This window comes from Notolepis coatsorum, assembly GCF_963971535.1.
Source record: "Notolepis coatsorum genome assembly, chromosome: 2".
Classification (NCBI taxonomy): Eukaryota; Metazoa; Chordata; class Actinopteri; order Aulopiformes; family Paralepididae; genus Notolepis; species Notolepis coatsorum.
Genome location: NC_140166.1, coordinates 197874010 through 197896209, shown reverse-complemented (window position 1 = coordinate 197896209; position 22200 = coordinate 197874010). Strand labels below are relative to the sequence as shown.

At 43.5% G+C, this 22200-nt stretch overlaps 1 protein-coding gene across 1 annotated transcript; it reads left to right on the top strand.

Moving 5' to 3' along the window:
* Nucleotides 1–319: 319 nt before the first annotated feature.
* dnttip2 (deoxynucleotidyltransferase, terminal, interacting protein 2) lies at nt 320–20595 on the top strand (the record flags this gene model as incomplete). The annotated part of the gene is made up of 7 exons (XM_084338048.1): nt 320–391; nt 8588–10947; nt 13446–13584; nt 13812–13901; nt 14259–14423; nt 16333–16442; nt 18829–20595. The coding sequence occupies 7 exons, from the start codon at nt 320–322 to the stop codon at nt 18923–18925; spliced, it is 3033 nt and encodes a 1010-aa protein (XP_084194174.1). The 3' UTR covers nt 18926–20595.
* Between the last annotated feature and the right edge of the window lie 1605 nt (nt 20596–22200).

The following is a 22200-nucleotide window of genomic DNA, read 5'->3' as shown; positions in this document are numbered from 1 at the left end:
GGGGGTGGGTTGGGTAGGGGACACACACACACACATTTTACACTGTACATTGGAATACTGACAAAGCCTTACTTGGTCATTTACTGTACCCATTCTGCAATCTGTTAATACAAATTTCAATCAATCAATCAATACACAAGTGTGTAATGGTTCAATTTATAGTTTTATTGTGTACACCATTCATACATCAATATCATAATAGCACAGTAATGATCACAACTACTGTACGTGGTGTTGCCCATTATCGGTTGGTCGAGTCTAGTTGTGGAACCACGAGTCGGGGTTCAGACCGGAAGTGAGCGACATGCCAGTATCCAAGATGGTGGCCACCAGAAGAGGAGTACGCGTGGACTCCCCAACTAAAACCAACTCAGAATCCTCTGGTGTTTTAGTGAGTACAATTTATGATGTACTTATTTATGCTAAAGTAAATCAATCATGTCAGTATTGCTTAGCAATGAATAGAGCCCAACATATATGGCTGTATCTTAGCCGCTCTTTCACGTGGCTATCTAGTGAGCGGTTAGCCTCAGCGTGGCCACGGCGTGTATTCTCGTGGATCGTCTGTAAATTGCAATAAGACTCCACTTCATCACTCTTTGAGTAACTGTTCCATTTAGCAATGGTTCTTGAGTTGCATCTGGTCAAGAGTTTATTTGTATAGCAGCTCAAAATAACCCCCAAAAAGGATGACCAGGTGTGTAATGTAGGGCAACACTTAGAAATACATAGCCCCTTTCGTGACTGTGATGCACCGAGTGAATCCACAGTCACTTGCTTGCTCCTCAATAGGAAACCAAGCTATGTTGACCATGAAGGACTGGTTCTGCCCGAACCGTTCGTTATACAAGTATCACAGAGACATGTCAAATGTACTCACAGTTGCACGAGGGTTTCACACACAAAACCGGGGTGGTTTGAAAGCTCGGCGTTGCTAATAAACATTTTAAATATTTTTTATAAACTGGTCAACACTGCTCAAAACGGCGTTATTTCCGTATTTGGCTGCCTGGTGGCCGCCTGGGCTGTGATCACAGCGCATGCGCATCATGCACCCAACCCAACTGATAACGCAAAATGTGCAACTGAACCTTGCTTGCCTTAGATAATACAATCCATATAGGCCTAAGATAAATGTGTATATTCTGGTTAAAAACAAGTAGGCCTGTACAAAATGAAATAAAAAAACAAGGACACAATCATGACAAAATGGTTTTCATGTATAAAACATGCTTAGACCTGTAGAACCCCCCACCCCACAACACGTATTTACACACACCAGTGTTTTAGACACACTTCTTTGTGTATTTAGCCCAGATCTCAGCTGAAACACTAAAATGACGTGCAGAGGATGTGGCAGGTAGTGGCTCCGTGATGACACATTTGATGTCGTCCAAGTAATGCCACACTTTCTCTCCATCGAACCTTCGAGATGGAATGTAGAATTTGTTCTCTCCAGCACAATTCATTGTGTCAACCTCATATTGATCATCCACAATCTGTAAAGGACATAGGTAAAAGAAAACATACAAAACAGGACTCAGGATTTACCATTAACAAGTAACCTAGTGTCCATATCTAAAACTAGTTCTACATATACCTGTGTGATGGTGCCAGGGAACAACTCTGCATCATACTCCACAAGGACCCACTTTCCCACTTCCAAAACAGGTCCTGGCTCTGAAAAAAAATCTCATTTACACATTTACAGACTTTTTTATGGTCCATTTGCATGTTCTTGGTATCTGATTCTAGGGACATCTATGGAACTCAGGGAATGTATTCCTAGTGTCAGAAATACTGTGTCTGTTACAGGCCACGTGAGCGGATCGGCGCGGCCGAGAAATCCGCTCTTCGCTCTTTAAAGCTTGGTCCGCTCCGCTAATCGCTCATGTTGACCCCGCCCCCAAGTCGCTCTCCGCTCGCTCCCCGCGCCAGATCGCTCGGCAGATTTTTTTATTTTTTTTGGAGCATGGTGTAAATTAGCTCAAACTACAACAGTCTACACCCCCTGGGCCCCTTAACAATTGTTTGTATTGAGCCCCATTGTAATTGTACCCATTCTGCAATGTTAAATAACGTTGTTTATCCATTCACTAGCTCTATTAAGCGATGATAGGCTAGCCGAGCCACAATGCTATGGTCGCTGCCATTAACGTTAGCATGTAAGCTAACGACAACAACAATGGCGTCGATACTTTTTCTAACAGGAGTGAGTGACGAAGCCTGAAGAGGATATCACAGGTTCACCCTTCTCATTGGTTGAAAATGGCCTTCATGTTTGTACATCGTCATCTGTTGCTTTGGCATTGTACTGCATGTATATATTACATCAACAGTGTTAAACCACTGTGAGCGGCCTGGAGTGGATTGGAGCGGAGGAGAACTCTCGCTCCGGACGTCGCGCCGACTCATTTGAAAACCCACTCCTCGCTCACGTCAAAACCGCCCGCTCCGCGCCCCGCGCCGCACCGCTCACATGGCCTGGTCTGTTACTAGGCTTGAGTAAATTGTAATGAACCAAATGAGAATATCAATAAAACATTTTTTATCTTTGACTGTGAATAACACCATGCTCAAATTGACCAGACCTGAAAAATCTAAGCAAATTAATAGATGGAAGATGATTAAACAGAAGGTTTTGTAGATACAGTACTGAATTGTGCCATCCGGACACATGCAATTTGAAATATGATTATAGAATATAGAATATCAGGCATAAAATGGTTATGCGATTAAAATGCGATTAATTAGATTAATTAATTACAAATCCTGTAATTAATTAGATAAATCTTTTTAATCGCCTGACAGCACTAATTATAAGTTGTTGCCCTTTTCCCTCCTCGTGGAACTTCTGCATTGCATTTGTTACAAATAGCAAGCGAACTTTTTTCCTCTGAAACTTTGAAAAATGCCCACACTACTGATGCCATCTTTGTTTACATCCACGCTGCTTCTGAAACTTACGTGGCTATGTCACAGCCAAGAAAGGGAGCGCTGGATTTGTGTAAAACGCCCTCTTCCTAAACCACACGCTATCAGTCGTACCACAGTACTGTCAAAACGGGCGGAGCCTACAGTAAAAACAAACGCCCTTCATCCCAATTTTTTTTACCAAAAGATATATTATATTATCGGAGCTATCAATAACGTTATCGGGATGACGTCATAATTGCTGATATCGGCCCGATAATTATCGTGCATCCCTAATTGTGTTCAATCAATCAAACTTGTTCAACCTCATGTCACATTGAATACCTGGTGAATCTTCATAGTCCCGGGCACTGTATTCAGGGATGGAGGAATCAAATCCTGGGCCGAAATGATCTCATCCTCTGTTACCATGTATAGCCTTACAGATGAGTGTGTTGCCAGTTGCTCATGCAGTGTGTTGGTGTCTGGGATGATGCTAGTTCCATAAGCAACAAGCCGGTCTGCTAGGTTCTTGAGTGCACCCCCTACCCCATCAGGGGCACCCTTGCCATGAGATGCCTCTGAGAAGTTCCAGGCGACATATTCAAACCCTCTCATGAAAGGCGCTGTCGAGGCCAGATAGAACACTGTCTTGTTGCGGTACTGGGAGGTGGGTCCATCTGAAATAAAATGGATGTGCTTCACTTCTGGATGTTCCTCCCGGATGGACTTGAGCACTGGATTAAGATGAGCCCACGTTGCAACAGCATCATGCTTTAGGGACGCTGACAAAGAGGCAAAATACCAACATTTTAGTTTCGATACTATACCAATATTAATTTCGATACTTTCGATACTTTTCCTCAATCAGGGAAAAACTCTCAGATGTCATTATTGTTCTTTATTTTAAAACACAACAATGAACAATGACAAGAATAAAATAAAATTAAATTAAAAGCAATGGCATTCAAAATGCTGGAGAACTTTTTTTGCACTCAAAACAGTTGCTGTACAAGGTTTCTGAGACCATGTTTAGACGGAGAGAGTCAACAGAAACCGCAGAAGTCGTCTTGCGGTCTCACTTTTAATTTTGCGTTTAGACTAGCGTTTTGGGAGGGAATTCTTCGTGCAGACGAGGCTATAAAAGTGTAGTCGACTCGAGACGACGGAGCCCCGCTACACTGCCTCAGGTCGTTGAGACAACCAGGCATGCTGTGAAGACCCACCCTACTCTGTCTATGATTCGCAGACTGTGGGTGGGGGAATGTGATTGGACCAAAGCAGACACACACAGACAGTGGCTCCAGTCCCTAATAGTTGTGATAGCCGCTGGACTGATTCTTGTGTATTTAATTAAAAGTACTGTCAATGTAGCCTTCAGGTGATCTCCGTGGATAGAATCAGACATGCTTGTTTGCTTTGTTTACGCTTCTAGGCTACTAGCGCATGCCTGTGACCAGGGGGCGAAATTAAAGCCCGCCGCCCGCCAGGGGCGCTCAGTTTTTACCTTTGGCGCTTGCCACTGAGAGCCCTGCCCGCCGTGTGGCGTGTAGACGTGTAGTTCATAATGATACTCTTATTTTGAAGATCTGTGTGGGTCTCATTTCCGGCCCAAGCGCAGCTAGAGTCATAATATCGATGGCTCCGGCAGTTAGCAGCATTCGGTTCGTATGATATTCTTATTTTGAAAAAAAACGTGGCAACGAGTCATATCCGCCCAGCCGGGCCAGCCCCCTGCAGCGGGATACTATTGGCTTCTGCTCGTATCAACACAGAGCGGCCCGCGCCCCGCAGCTCTAGTGCCACTGCTAACGTTAAGCTCTCAGAATGGTAGCAGCTCGCCTGCAGCATCTAGTGCTAACGTTAAGCTCCCAGAATGGTAGCAGCTCGCCCGCAGCATCTAGTGCTAACTCATTGTCTAACGGTATCTAGCTGGCTAGCTACTGATATCAACAAATGCTCCAGCAATAGTCTACTCGAGTGCATAAAACCTCCGTTCCCTCGTTAGCTAGCTCGCGTTAGCTAGCTCACGCTAGATCGATCTGTCCCAGTAAACTAAATTGTCTTAACGTTATCTACCGGGCTAGCAGTAGCTACAGATAGCTCCTGATATCAATGTCTTATAACATTGATTGAATGCGTATTCTAGCTGAGGGCATGTTGAATGTGATTTGACAACATAACCGTAACGTTATAAATGGGTCCAGCTGCATCGCCGGAGAATCCTTGCATGCTGAATGTAGGGTCTAGTAGCTGAATATAGGGTCTAGCTGCAGGGCCGGAGAATCCTTGATCCTTGCTGGAGCTGGAGGCTACTCAAGTATACACAGACAGTGGAGCTGTTTGCAGATAGCAAGCATTTTGACTTATTGCGTGGTGGCGATGTCTCGCAGATAATACAACTACAAGTATGATTATATAATATATATTTTTTTTTAATCAAAAAAAATTTGGCAGGTAAGAAATATGCTTGGCGGGTAGACTCTTCCCATCTACCCGCCACTGGCCGGTGAGTCAAAAAGTTAATTTCGCTCCCTGCCTGTGACGTAAGCAGTACGCAACGAGAGCCTTGAGAACCCTTTCATCTAGGGATGCCCCGATCGATCGGCCACCGATCGTTATCGGCCGATAATCAGTATAAATATGCGGTGATCGGTGATAATGCTTTATTTTCGCCGATCGTCAAACCGATCTCACTCGCTCGTCTCGCTGAGTTCTGTCTCAGACACCGGGAGCTGTGTTTGTCATGCCGTCATGACAAACCAATTACATAATCCAACATATGTGTAAAGGCACAACATATTCCAGTTAAGGGTATATTTTTTTAATGATTCGTTACGGCGTAATCGATACTTCCATTTGTATAAATTGCCTTAAGCGGAGCCTGGCTGAGGAGCCCGTCGCGGCTCATGCGCATGCGCGCGCTCGGCCAATCAGCAATGCGGAAGGACAAGTTGGCTGCCGAAAGTATTCACACGACCAGGCAGGGATGAGCTGACTAATTTCTGACCGAATTAGTCATTAATTTGTAAATATAAAGACATATTCATAATCCAACATACAGGGGGCGAAATTAAAGCCCGCCGCCCGCCAGGGGCGGTCAGTTTTTACCTTTGGCGCTTGCCACTGAGAGCCCTGCCCGCCGTGTGGCGTGTAGACGTGTAGTTCATAACGATACTCTTATTTTGAAAATCTGTGCGGGTCTCCTTTCCGGCCCAAACGCAGCTAGAGTCATAATATCGATGGCTCCGGCAGTTAGCAGCATTCGGTTCGTATGATATTCTTATTTTGAAAAAAACCGTGGCAACGAGTCATATCCGCCCAGCCGGGCCAGCCCTGCAGCGGGATGCTATTGGCTTCTGCTCGTATCAACACGGATGCCCGCAGCTCTAGTGCTAACGTTAAGCTCTCAGAATGGTAGCAGCTCGCCCGCAGCATCTAGTGCTAACGTTAAGCTCTCAGAATGGTAGCAGCTCGCCCGTAGCATCTAGTGCTAACGTTAAGCTCTCAGAATGGTAGCAGCTCGCCCGTAGCATCTAGTGCTATCGTTAAGCTCTCAGAATGGTAGCAGCTCGCCCGCAGCTCTAGTGCTAATGTTAAGCTCTCAGAATGGTAGCAGCTCGCCCGCAGCATCTAGTGCTAACGTTAAGCTCTCAGAATGGTAGCAGCTCGCCCGCAGCTCTAGTGCTAACGTTAAGCTCTCAGAATGGTAGCAGTCTGCTCTAGTCTAGATCGGACCTCCATGAGCTACCGTTACTGTTTAAACAATGACCCAGTCAACTATTCACTTTTAGTTTAATACATGACGAGGCATTGTCTAACGGTATCTAGCTGGCTAGCTACTGATATCAACATGCTCCAGCAATAGTCGACTCGAGTGCATAATACCTCCGTTCCCTCGTTAGCTAGCTCACGTTAGATCTATAATGTCCCAGTAAACTAAATTGTCTTAACGTTATCTAGCGGGCTAGCAGTAGCTACAGATAGCTCCTGATATCAATGTCTTATAACATTGATACAACGCGTATTCTAGCTGAGGGCTTGATGAATGTGATTAGACCAAAGAACCGCAATATTATACCAATAGGTCTAGCTGCATCGCCGGAGAATCCTTGCTGGAGCTGGAGGCTACTCGAGTATACACAGACAGTGGAGCTGTTTGCAGATAGCGAGCATTTTGACTTATTGCGTGGTGGCGATGTCTCGCAGATAATACAACTACAAGTATGATTATATAATATATATTTTATTAAAAAAAAAATTATATAAAATATATATATATATTTTTTTTAATCAAAAAAATTTGGCAGGTAAGAAATATGCTTGGCGGGTAGATTCTTCCCATCTACCCGCCACTGGCCGGTGAGTCAAAAAGTTAATTTCGCTCCCTGCCAACATATGTGTAAAGAAACAACATATTCCGATTGGAAGGACTCCCATCTCCTCCTTCCTGCTCGTGTCACACAGGGCTGAGCTGTGCCGAGGTGCCGCACCCTCGCGCGGCTTTGTTCTCACACTCGAGTGAGGAGGAGCGGAAAACCGCTGGTTCTCCAACATACAGCAGCAGCAGAGGCAGAGAGGCTTGTCGCGGCTCATGCGCATGCGCGCGCTCGGCCAATCAGAGCGCAAAACGGCTACGCCGGAAACCGAACGCTGTTGTATTTGGCATAGACGCGACCAGGCAGGGCTGAGCAGATCACAGGCAGGGCTGGTCTGGCTGTAAACTTATAGTATTGGCAGTAGGGCTGCCGCGGTATTGATGTTTTCCTTACCGCACAAATTTGCAAAATATTTCCTACCGCCGCGGTTACCGCAAAAAAAAAAGGTTTTAATGCATTTTTTTTTTTTTTTTTAGTCGACTCTTTATAGCATATAGCCTGCCTCTAGTCTAAATGTCTATCTTTAGAGGATGACTTTGCAGCATGAATATTGTTTGGGATTCGGCAAGCACGCATTCGTTATTGAAAGTGAAACACGGATTCGAAGTCTCCCCTCTGGTCGTGCGCCGTTCACTCGGTGTCGCGGGCAGGGGTGGTAGCGCCCGGCAGTTACCCCCCTGACCCTTTCTTCTTCTTCTTCTTATTATTATTATAAAGTTACTACTTATGATTAACAAAGGCATTCATTTTGTGGCATTAACGTTATAGAGTTACAAGTTCAATAACATGAGCGTATTTACCGGACCATAGCAAGGCAGAGCGTGCCGAGTTGTGCCCATTCTGCGGTCTGTTAATAAAGTTTTCAATCAGACAAGTGTATAGAACGAAGGGCTTTTATTATGACATTCGTTGCAGTAAAATCATTATGCCTCGTTTAGTACTCCTGAGGAGCGATGGTAGTCCACTCCGGCGGGGAGCTAACGTTATTAGCCTTGTTGTGAGCTCTGATCAATGGCTGACATTCAGGAAGTAAAAAACAAATATGCGCTTGCCGATTAGTGGTAACAGCAGAGGCGGGTGCAAGCGGTGTGACGTAATTGGCAGAATCGACTGTCAATCAAAATGGTTGCATTGCTTTGGTTGAGAGTATTATTATAAAAAACAGCAGTGATGCGGTATTCAGCTAAACTCTGTGGTGGGCGTGATGTAACAGCGATACCGCGGTAATGCGGTAACCGCGGCAGCTCTAATTGGCAGCATTGTTTACTTTGTTGAATGTCCCATCTGTCCCTCAGGCCACTCCATCCACTGGTCGAATAACCAGGAGGACTGCCAAACAAGAGGAGACTCCTGCCAAGCCTTCCCAGGTAGAGAAGACCTGTTGCCAGCCTGACGAGGGAGAGGCAGGACGTGCAGTATCTCCAGAGAGTCAGAGTTCCACAGGGACGAGACGATCAAGATGCACCAAGGCCTCTAGACTTCACAGTCCAGAGCCCTCCTCCCATGGGGATTCCACCCATGATGCCGATGCATCCGACCTGGAGTCCTGCTGTTCTGCTTTATCCGAGAGTGAACCACCATCCACCCGCACTCGGGGAAAGGGAAGACAGCCGCATGGAGTCAGTCAGGAAGGAGATGACTTGCATTCCTCAGCAACGCCTGCATCCAAAGGGGGTCAGAGTGCACGCCGTGGCACCAGGACCCCAAGAAAGACGAATGTTCCGGAGAGTTCTGACCCAGCCCCTGTTGTGTCGGGCGTTGGTGATGCTGGCACAGTGTCGGAGGCTGAGTCCTGCAGCTCTATGCTGTCTGATTCCCAGAGAGTCACCAGGAGCAGCAGGAAGAGCGCTCCCACCAGGGCATTGGCCACAAAGCAGTCCGAAGAGTCAGAGGCTGACAGCTGCACCTCCAGTGTTTCTACGAGGTCCAGAAGGGGCCGACCTGCCCCCATGCACCTGGATGACGTGTCGGAAGGTTCCGAGTCCCCTGCCCCCAGCAGGAGAACCCGGGCTGGAAGAGGGAAGCCTGCAGCTACCCAGTCCTGTGATTCTGAAGGATTTGAGTCTGGGCCGTGTGCAACGCCAAGGAGAAACACTCGTAGATCCGCCAAGTCCACGGATACCATGGCCACCGACTCGGATTCTGAACTGACGGATGTGCATTCTCCACCGGGCAGCGCCTACTCCACGCGAAGCAGAGGGACGCCAAGCAGCAGCCGCGCAGGCTCTGGCACCAGCAGTAAAGACACTCTAGCTACCAGGCTCTTAGCTGTTCAGTGCTGTCTCAGTGGTGTTCTAGAGCAAGCTAACACCCCTGGAGCTGTGGAGGGAGAAGAACCAGGAGAGGGTGAGCTAGCGGTGGCGATGCCCATGGCAGTGGACTCTCAGGCCAGTAAGGTTACCGTGTCACAGCCGGCAGCGGAGGAGAGTTTATTAAGTGACTCAAGGTTAGACAGTACAGTCAGTGCTGACCCAGACTGCACGGTGTTCGAGGAAGATATAACTCTAACTCTAGAAGAGGAAGATGAGGAAGATGTGACCAGTACTAACCTAACATCAAAGGATGTCCCACCTGAGGATGCAGAGGTGATAGAAGTTGGACACAGAGGGAGTGTGATCATGTCTACTACTACACCTGCTGATGTGGAGATGAGTGAAACTAGCGCACTCCAACCTAGTGGTGTTCAAGAAGACTCCACAGACACACCCGAGGCTGTCATCACAGTGGAGGAGGAGAACACTGATACTCCAGCAGATTCTGAGGTCCCTCTCAGTAGCTCAGTCATAGCGTCGGATAGTCCTACTGGAGAAGCAGAGGCTATTAATGAGCCTGAAGTGACAGCTGGAGAACAGCAGAGGGAGCCGTTGACTGGAGATAAAGATGGAGATGTCTCGGCGATGCCACTGGTACAGGAAATGGTGCCACCAACGGAACCAGTGGAACCCTCCTCTACCCAGTCTGTTACAGTAACCAAAGGTGAAAGGCCCGCTACCTCTGGAGTCACAGAGGAAATTGAAGAGAGTGATGAAGCCATGGAGATGGGTGAGTTGAACACCAATGTGGACGACCACCCATCACAGAGCGTAAGCTTGGACAATAGGTCTGTGGATGGGAACGTTGCCGTGGAAACACTTCCCGATGGGGAGGAGGGCATGGAGGTCAGCACATCAAGTACAGATGCTCAACAAGTTGGTTCAAGTGAATCGCCTCCTTCCCCTTCAGAACCCACTGAGTCCATTCAAGTGACGTCTAGTCAGACGCTCAATGTAACACTGTCTGGTCCTGAAGCAGAAGCTAGAGACTCTGTCATTGTTCAGAAGACGGGAGTGATCAGCCTGTTGGAGAGCAGCGAGGACGAGGAGGAGGAAGGCTCTGGAGCAGAGGAAGAGGAGGGTTTGGATGAAGAACGAGCAGGACCACCCAAGAAGCGTCAGACTCCCGCTGTGTCAGTTAAAGGACTGTTTGTGATTGACACAGAGCCTGGCCTACAGGCTGACGGACAGTATTATATAGGGGAGGGCCCAAGTGGGGAGGGGTCAGGCACAGAGGCGGAGGACCAAAAGGATCAAGATGAGGAGTTTGTGGATGAAGACGGGGGTGATGATGACGATGATGAAGATGACGAAATCCTCTTCACTGGTAAAATTCCTCAGTTGTAAGTATGAATTGGATGTCTGCTTCTGATGATTGACACACTACATGTTAAAGCTACTACAAGGAGAATTTTCAACAAAATATATCATATTATATATCATTGTCAGATTTGTTGCAATACTTTGGTATAATTACAGTAAACAAAATGAGACCATTGCCGAAACAATTGGTAGCCTAATTCTCATAACAAGACCACATTTCCCATAAACCCGGTCGCTTCCCGTTTGCTTCCATTTGCAAGATGATTTTGCCATTTGTTCGTGCCCCCTGGCATGAGATCTGATTTGACGAGGAGAGGAGGGTAAACGGCCCTGGCTAACGGAGTTATTTTTTGATAATGAGCCAGTTTTGTGTGGAAAGGCTTCCTTTTGAGCTGTAATGTATTGTCTTCAGCAGAACTCCTGTGCATCTGACCCGGTTGCCCAACATGTCAATATAAAATAGAGGATATTAATGGACTCACTGCGGTCTCGTCAGGTGTCTTTCATTCTCCTCAGTCTATATGTTTCTGCCGTGATCCTGCCACGGTCTGGACATGAGTTACAATGATATATTGATGTCAAAATCCTCCTAGTGCCTTAACACTTTGGGTGCCGGGAAACGCTTAAAAGCGTCATTCCCGGCCATGCTCAAGTTGCCGGAGGACGCTTTACAGCGTCCTTATATCAATATTTCAAAAATCTGCGATCGGATTCATATGTCCCCTCCGCTGGCCTGAGATCCACCAGGAGGACCCACTGAGCTCTCTGGCGGTTCAGGAGCGCCATCTGGTGGCCGATCGGCGCAATCGCTTAAAGGGGAACTCCACTTTTTTTGGAAATTAGCTTATTTAACATCTTCCCTGGAGTTAGACAAGAAGATGCATACCTTTTTTGTCTCTGTGCGTGCATTTTAGCTTTGGGAATAGACGCTCCGTTAGCATAGCTTAGCTTCATCACTGGAAGTGAGGCAGGACAGTAGCCTTACAGTGCCTTACAGTGTATTGCAAGGTCTGACATTGACCAAACTTGATATGCATGACCTTGGTGGGCTCTAGGTCAACTCCTGAAAAGGGGGTCAATGTCAGACCTTGCAATCAAAAGTTAGGGGGCGCACTGAAATTATGGCAAGGGTTATTAGCCCCCTAACTTTGATTGCAAAGTCTGACATTGACCCCCTTTTCAGGAGTTGACCTAGAGCCGACCAAGGTCATGCATATCAAGTTTGGTCAATGTCAGACCTTGCAATACACTGTAAGGCACTGTAAGGCTACTGTCCTGCCTCACTTCCAGTGATGAAGCTAAGCTATGCTAACGGAGCGTCTATTCCCAAAGCTAAAATGCACGCACAGAGACAAAAAAGGTATGCATCTTCTTGTCTAACTCCAGGGAAGATGTTAAATAAGCTAATTTCCAAAAAAAGTGGAGTTCCCCTTTAACAGGAAGTGCCGTAGAGGTTGTGCTGGACGGCCGTATTACTTCCGGGCACTCGGTACATGTCCCGGGACTCTGGCTCGTCACAATACATAGCGATCGATTGCCAATAACTCGATAAACAACATGATTTGGACGTATATACCATTATACAAGCTGGAGATGGACCGGGTAAATCTACATCCCATAATGATCAAATTTCTACTCTACGATGATCGCCCAACGGCGCGCGGAGACTGGGGTGAGTTTTAGCGTGTAAAGTTACCGTCTTCGATACTAACTGCTATTATCAACATTTGACCCACATTAGATGATTGGTATAACGCTGCCCACGGAATTATAAACGCCCCCTAGCCCATCCGGTCAACATCAGATGACGTGTAGTAACTTCTAGAAGTACGTCTAGTTGGAATTTTTTATATCGCGCTGATTGCCATAAAACTGTATTGCATCATCAATATAATGTATTTGGGGCTATAGATCACGTTCTGGAGAAAGCTGCAGAAAGAGATGAAAACATACTTATACATTAGACCATACTTTACTATGAATATGTGAATGAAAAAGTTTAACGTTGCTACACAATGAACAATACATATAGGACTTTGAATGGGCCCTAATAATGGCAATGTAGCAATAGAATTTAAAAAGTTATAGCCATGCAAAGAAGGGGTACTTCTCCATAGACAAATAGAGCCGGCAACCTATGGTATATCATGAATTTAACCCATGGCAACCAAAGTGTTAACATTCTCACAGATCCTAATGGGCAGACTCTTATATTATAACACACTTAATCCTTTATAAAGACCTTTAGTGGAGACCTGTTTCTGAACGCAGTAGTATTTTCCTTCTTCCGAGATCCCTGTGAGAGGAAACCTTAATTAAGAGAAATGTAAAGCAGTGTTTTCTTTCTTCTGTTATAAATCTGCATTACTCCAAAATCGAGTTGCGAAGCACGTCCACATAGCATATGCACACTCCACACACATCTTCATTATATTATATTCATATCTCGAATGCGGCAGTGAGAAATGAGACATGACTGTGTCTCCTGAGGAATTCTCTCTCTGCCAATTTGTTTCAGGAAAGAGTTGTCCAGCCGTATTGACCCGGGCCTCAGAGTCAAGGAGCTTGGGGGATTATACATCAATTTTGATGGCAGCAAATCAAAACCTGTCTCTAGCTCCCTGAAAAAACTGAAGGAACAGAAGATCCAAGATGAAGTAAATAACTTTCATTGATTTTCTCCCTTTTGAAGGTGATCTATGGTGCAGAATGAATAATGAATTTTATAGTTATGCAAGGATGGGTAAATTCAATAATTCCCGGAGGTGGTGGTTGTTTTTCAGGCAGTTTGTCTTGACTTTGGTCTGTGTTGAGGAGTCGTGGGTTGGTGTGGTGCAGTGCCTTGCAGCCTGTGGTGCTGTGATGCAGTTTATCTTGTCCACAGGTGATGAAGAACAGCGTGATTGGTCCAGACTTTGAAAAGAAGGATGGTGTACCTCGACCCACCAAACGCACCTTAAAACTGAAAAACAGAGTAAGTCGTACAAGCAGGTACTTGGTTTAGAGACGCATTGATTTCACTGCCCATAACATGTGTGATGTGTGTGTGACAAAATGTAATGAAGACTTTGACTTTGAGCTTTGAGACATTCTTATGCTAGCAAAATATGTGGCCGTTACTAATGGTAGCCTCGGGGATCTGCTCTGCAGTAACATTTATTTCAGTTTCACTCATTTTGCCACAGAATCACGCCAGTAGTGTCTATGTTATGCATCAAAAGCAGATGATCAGGAGTGATAGAATGTAGCATCATTATATATATATATTTTAAGCGATCATACATCGACATGACATGGTTTTAATATAGTTTCTTTCTCTTATCTTCCCCAGGAGGAGAGGGAGAAGACGACAGGAGACGGCTGGTTCAACATGAAGGCCCCTGAGCTGACCAGTGAGCTGAAAGGAGACCTCAGAGTCCTGAAGATGAGAGGAGCTATAGACCCTAAGAGGTTCTATAAGAAGAACGACAGAGACGGCTTTCCCAAATACTTTCAGGTCAGTAAATATAGTACTAAGTACTAGGGCTGGGCGATTCTTGCTAAAATGTGAATCACGATTTTCCTCCCTAAGAATTGAGATCACTATTCTCTCACGATTCTTTTTTATTTTTATTTTATAAAAACATTTATTGCACTTTCTTAAACGGACAACATAACATATATCAATGTGCTTGACTTAACATAACTTATATCTTAACTTATAACAAAGTGCTTGACTTAAACTTAAAAGTCTCTTGTAATACAAAATAACTAGTCTCTTTTCATCTCTTATTTTAGAACACTTAATCAAAGTGATTCAATTAAATGCTGCTGAACATAAAAAAGACTAGAATGTAAAAATGTATGAATAAACTTAGTGTGATTGCTTCATCAGTAATGAATGTTCGGTTATGGCTTTAGAATGTTCAGAGTGAAATAGGATGTTCGCTTAGGGCTTTAGAATGTTCAATTATAGTTTTAACATGAAATAGAATGTTCAGTTACAGCTTTAGAATAAATGATAAAATAATACAAATAAAACCTCATCACATCATCACGCAGTTCTGTCTCGACTGTCGTTCGACACTGGGTGTACAGAGCAGACAATGCAACATTTGAAAAGTATTAAGTAGCACTTGTCTAGCGTCTTGATCATTTTCTTAAACCCCTATTTTTGAACGGTGTTGATTGACTTGATCGATAAGACGATGCACTGTGTAACGTTTGCGTTATTGAGGCTTGTGTGGTCTGACGGCTGGGATTTTGTGATGTGGTTGTCCTTCATTGCTAAATCATATTCGACTTTATGGTGACGTTTGAGGTGGTTGTAGAGGTTGGTCGTGTTACCTTGCGTTGCTGCGATGGTGCCAAAGCATTGCTTGCAAAGTAGGACTCCTCCTTGTACATCATCGTCAGGTTTAATTAAACCCGAAAAAGTTCCATACACTGGAATGTGCTCCTTTTTTCGGTATAAGCACAGTAGTGGATACATCACTCTCCCTCACCACCGGGATTTTCTTCAGTGTCGCTAATTTCTTTCTTTTTTCTTTAGCTTGAAAATGTTTTGTCTTGCTCGTTCGACACGTGCCGTGTTATGTGCGAGCTCAGCTGTTTACTCAGCTGAGTAGCCTGGGGGGGAGGGGCATTGTGGGGAGAGCAGCGGTAGTGAGCACTGTGAGTGAGGAAGAGAGGATAATAGGAGCAAGTGTTTTTAATGCAATTGATCTCCATTTTGACGCAAATACATCAGAATCGCCGTCATTTAGAAATGAGATCGCATAGGTCTATGAATCGAGATCGCTGTCTTTTTACGATTAATCGCGCAGCCCTACTAAGTACTGTGTACTATATGTGTATATATATATATATCGGTTATCAAATATTGCAAGAAAGATAAATGCCTAACATCCACGGCGGTACAGTGGTTAGCACTGCTGCCTCACAGTAAGAAGGTCTTGGGTTTGAACCCCAGCAGGGGGCCTTTCTGTGTGGAGTTTGCATGTTCTCCCTGTGTTCACATGGGTAAACTGGTTTCCTCCCACACCATAAAGACATGCATGGTAGGCAGGGACTACAGATGAAAACTAGCTCATTAGCTAATTCTGGTACTTTTACATTGATGTGGAAACTGAAGATGTTGATTAATGTGCACTGTCCCTGGGTAAAACATTTATAAATGAATAATTAATAAAAGTCAGGGAGGCCCATTTAATTTTTAATGGAATTGTATCTGTTTAATCAGTACTCATCAACAGGCAAGTAATAGCAATGTTGTTTAGATGATTATTATTATGTACATTCACAAAAAATCACTGCAAATTATTATGTGGAAAAAAACTAAAATATTGTTGTTGTAGTAATCCAAACATTGCCTTTTATTTCATAGGCGTTATCCATCAACTTTGTTTTGCTTGTATGCGTTGCAGATTGGGACAATAGTAGACAGCCCAGCAGACTTCTATCATTCCAGGCTTCCCAAAAAGGAGAGGAAGAGAACCATGGTTGAGGAGCTGCTGGCTGATGCAGAGTTCAGACAGTATGTTACACAAACATGTATATCACATTCACCCAAATGCGTTACATTACTGTATATCCAGGGCTGTACGCTAAGCTTTTTCACTAGGGGCACACTTGCCCCTAAATGAGAAATTTAGGGGCACAGAATTTTTTTTAGGGGCAAATTTTACAATTATAGTGCAAAAAAATATTTTCCTGCCTCATTACTGTGGTCCTTTTATTTAACATTTAAGTGCGTTCTTCAGGTTTGTATCTTTTATAATGAACCAACTGAGAAAGTGTGTAAATCACTAATGGAACAAAAACAACAAACTGTGTGTGCGTGCGCTTGTGTAGTGCTCCTTGAATGAGATCACCACAACACACACACACACACCATTGCATTAATCAGGAGGACAAGAAACTCTGCATACCTTTGTTTCACAATGAAAAGTGCTTTATAAATAAAATTAATTATTATTATTGTAAATAACCCCATGAAAGGTTTATTATTTTTATGGGTAATTACCCGCTTCATATTTGTGATGTTACTGGTTTCAGGGTGTGCCTAAAGTGATCAATGTGTTGGGCCGTTTATAGAGATCTATGCCAATTAATGTTTATGTATATCCGGGACTTTTTTTAATAAGAATTGAGAGGCCTACTACGGTATGTGTATATGTGACCTTTATTTTGAAAACAGTGTTGCGACGCAACCTTGTTTAAGTTTTCTCTTTTGACAGTGAAATGATCAGTTCAACTTAGCTCGAAGGAAAGACTCTAATCAAAAAGGTTTAATGGACCTGTATGAGGCTCTTACGGTAGGACTTTGATTGTTTATAGAAGAGGAATGTAATACTATGCAAAACGAGAAATAAACAGTGATTTTACCAGCAGTAAGTTGCAAGCCACTTTCATATGGGGAACCGTGACAATTATTAGTATTATCTTATTTGCATATTGTCTCTATTAGATAGACAGATAGGTTGATACTTTATTGATCCCCGGAGGAAAATTTAAGTAGACAGTATTTCACGTCCTAATAGTGGGCTACTCACCTAATGCATGGCTGAACTGAACGTTAGAAGTGTGTCCCCGTCAATCATCACTGCCAGGTTCGACTTAATTTAATCAGCTATGGTCTCTTATCATCTCTCCACATCGGACGTGGTTGTCATAAGATGGACTGATATCCGCTCCGTTGTTCTTGCAGAGCAAAATTAGCAGCTTCAACTTATTGAAAGGAAGTTCACATTCAGTTTCGATTGTTCGCTAGGAATTATGGGATTTGGTGTTGGATGTATGGACTCTACGCAGGCGGGACATGGTATTTAATTGCACGATAGACTACAACTACCAAGTATATAGCATGACCCAGATTCACTTCACACACAAATCTTTTTTCCCCACGGGCTATCGCAATAAATTCATTCATTGCCGACAGATCTTTTCATAGAACCGGTGTGACATTATGTCGCACTGTACAGCCCTGGTTGTAGGCTAATGTTTTACTATTTTTTTTATTAATTTAGGAGTGAAATCACTACTCGCAAGGTTGCCCCCAAATATTATTTACCACTCGCACGGGCCAAATTAAGGGACAATTTGCCATAATCTCGTTGCAGTGTACAGCCCTGATATCACATACACACAAAACACATATACCCAACACATCCCAATACTGTATATCATATACACACCAACACATCCCATTACTGTATATCACATACACACCAACACGTCACATTACTGTATATCACAAACGCATCACATTACTTTATATCATATACACCCAAACGCATCACATTACTGTATCACATACACACAAACGCATCACATTACTGTATATCACATACACACTCATCACATTACTGTATATCACATACACACAAACGCATCACATTACTGTATATTGCATACACACAAACACATCACTGTATAACACAGACAAACACATAAAATTACTGTATATCACATATACACCAACACGTCACATTACTGTATATCACAAACGCATCACATTACTGTATATCATATACACCCAAACGCATCACATTACTGTATATCATATACACCCAAACGCATCACATTACTGTATCACATACACACAAATGCATCACATTACTGTATCACATACACAAACGCATCACATTACTGTATATCACATACACACAAACGCATCACATTACTGTATATCACATACACACAAACGCATCACATTACTGTATATTGCATACACACAAACACATCACTGTATAACACAGACAAACACATAAAATTACTGTATATCACATACACACAAACACATCACTGTATAACACACACACACACAAATGCATCAAATTACTGTATATATTTTTATGTATATAAAAAAAACATTAAATGGCCACATATAAAATAGTTCATTCCTTTTTCTTTGTCACCAGCAATAACAAGAAGAAATACAAGCAGATCATGACTGAGAAGATGGCGCAGGGGGCTGGCAAGAGGAACAAGAAAAAGAATAAATTCCACAAGAAGTAATCTTTAAGAGTTGGTATGTTGGAATGCGAGTTTGGAGCGACGGCCATCTTCAGAATATCAGACGGTGGTGGATGATCACAGCTGCAAGGTTTCCAGAAAGGCTAAGCTGTACTTGGCAGTAATGATCATAAATCATCTATGGGGACATATGAGTTGGGTTTAATTATGTATGTAATGCTTAATCATGTCAACAGTTCATCCAAGTCACTTCATCACCTAAGATGGATTGATGCCTTTTTATTTTGAGACGGTTGAAATATGTTGATGCAGCTTACCAGCTATATAAAAAAGAAAAGTGTAATCTTTCAGTTAGTACATTGAGCTTAAAATGTACAGTTGAAAATTTGTATGTATTACTTTGTACATTTATCAATTATATTTGCTATGGAAATTAAGATTTTGTTTTTTATGTAAAATGTATTGTATTTTCCAGAAGGGAGTATACATTCACTAGCCATTATTTGTATGTCAAGTTAAGAACACCCAAATGAACAGGCTTACAGCAAAAGTCATTCAGTACCTGGACTCTGGAGCAAATATTTCTGCTATCCAGGGTGTGATTTGTGATGATGGGGATGTTTAACCTTTTTATTTAGGTCATAAATAATTATTAATTACAGTTCTAGCCATATAAAACGCACATCTCCTAAAACAATGCAACAAAAAGTCCTTTAATGTTGTAGTTTGTTTCTAAATCGAGGGATCTGCCCATAAGAACTTCCAAAGTAAATTAACGCATTCTCAATCTCATGTTTTACTTTCAAATGGATGATTTCCAAAATGTTATGCAATGGTTTGCTGCTCCCTTTGACCAAACGCAGCTCAATAATTCTACGGGACAGTAAAGTAATATTGAAAGAATAGGCTGTAAGAATAAGGTTTACATAACTTATAAAGCATTTGACCTAAATACAGCTAGATTAATTAACTAACTAGCCTACTAAAAGCACAGTAGGTTAAGTAGGTCAAAAGGCTAAGCAGCGTAGACCAAACACTGTAGAACCCAACATAAATTGTAGACTGATTACATCTTCATATTTGTTACTGGGCGCCGAAAACACAAATTTGGAGAGGTGGGTGGGCCATAGCGCCATAGGCAACCAGGTCGAGCTTGGGCCGCCTTCAGCACCATGGAGAGTGGTAGGTGGGCCATAGCGCCATAGGCAACCAGGTCGAGCTTGGGCCGCCTTCAGCACCATGGAGAGTGCGGTGGGTGGGCCATAGGCAACCAGGTTGTGCTTGGGCCGCCTTCAATATGACGTTTGTTCAACAAGCCACTTAAACATTGGTATTTGGAGCTCCATATCCTTCAATAGAATCCCCAACTTCACTCCCACAGTCGCTCCCATCTCCACCACTTCCCTTTCATATCATAGAGCGCATCTTCAGCTGTAGCGCTGTAGAGACCAGTCAAACTGTTTGAAAAAGTGCCAGGCTGTATTCGGAACGGCAACTTGCAGTAGCTTCTGCAAGCGGGGAAATGCTGGTGTTTAGACTGCTGACAATCTTGAGAAATGTATGTATTTAATGTTAGAATGAACGATGGTTATTTTAAACTACCAGAAGGTTTGATAAACTGTTACATTTGGGGTCAATTGGCCCCCCCTGGCAAATCACATCCTCAATCAATTCTACTTCCATCTGTTTAATAAACTAAACCATTTTGTGAACTTGTGTGTTTACCCTATTATTTATTTTTAATTGCTATCATGCATTGGTCAAAACTCCTCACACAGTCAGTGAAACGGAAGTCTGTGGACCAAATTTTATCATAATTTCATTGCTTTTACACAATGCATTTTCCAAAATCCATGAACTCTTCTCATTCATACACCACCACCTGCAAAATGACATATTTGAAGCACATGTTCCAAAAGCTAACGCACTCTTTTCAAAACTATGATGGCAAATTCTGTGCATTTCTGCAGTAACCATATTGCAGTACCGGTATATAGAATATCTTACCAGAACATGTACAATAAAATGTATAATCATTCCAAACAGCCAATTGCAATTTCAGGTGAAAGCCTACCCCCAGGTGTCCTGTTTTAAGTCTTGTTGCCAAACAGACTAAATGGCTTTGGAATGATTTTGTTTGGAAAAATTGATGGAGGAAGACAGGTTGGTGGGGGAATGCTGTGGTCTCTGATGAGATAAGAGTGGCAGAGAGACCATTAGCCCTGGTCTCTGATGAGATAAAAGTGGCAGGGAGAGAGACCATTAGCTGTGGTCTCTGATGAGATAAGAGTGGCAGTGAGAGACCATTAGATGTGGTCTCTGATGAGATAAAAGTGGCAGGGAGAGAGACCATTAGCTGTGGTCTCTAATGAGATAAAAGTGGCAGTGAGAGACCATTAGATGTGGTCTCTGATGAGATAAAAGTGGCAGGGAGAGAGACTATTAGCTGTGGTCTCTGATGAGGTGAGAGACAATTAGCTGTGGTCTGATGAGATAAGAGTGGCAGAGGAGACAACAACAGCTGTGGTCTCTGATGAGAGGAGAGACCAACATCTGTGGTCTCTGATGAGATAAGAGGCAGGGAGAGACCAACAGCTGTGGTCTGATGAGATGAGAGTGGGAGAGACCATTAGCTGTGGTCTCTGATGAGATGAGTGGCAGTGAGAGAGACCATTAGCTGTGGTCTCTGATGAGATGAGAGTGGCAGTGAGAGAGACCATTAGCTCTGGTCTCTGATGAGATGAGAGAGGCAGTGAGAGACCATTAGCTGTGGTCTCTGATGAGATGAGTGGCAGTGAGAGAGACCATTAGCTCTGGTCTCTGATGAGATGAGAGGCAGTGAGAGAGACCATTAGCTGTGGTCTCTGATGAGATGAGAGTGGCAGTGAGAGAGACCATTAGCTGTGGTCTCTGATGAGATGAGAGTGGCAGTGAGAGAGACCATTAGCTGTGGTCTCTGATGAGATGAGAGTGGCAGTGAGAGAGACCAACTGTTGTTGAGGCTAGTCAACACAATCTGCAGTGTTCCAACAGTTTCGTCAAAATGTGCGTTATAAGGTTTGCTATGCATAATGTAAAGTAGCCTACTGTAATTTAAATGTACTGTATTTCATAGAGCAATGAAGATGAAACCCCTGTTTCATCTACTGTATGGTCTGTTTTTTTTATGGTTGTGAGGTTTGTGTAGTTTAGTAACTTGTACATGTACTGTTGTCTGTTCTTGTGATTATGAAGTTTGTGCACATTTGTAATTGTCTGCTCTATTAACGTCAACCTGCAAAGGGACTACAGATGGAAATTAGCCTCTGGCTATAATC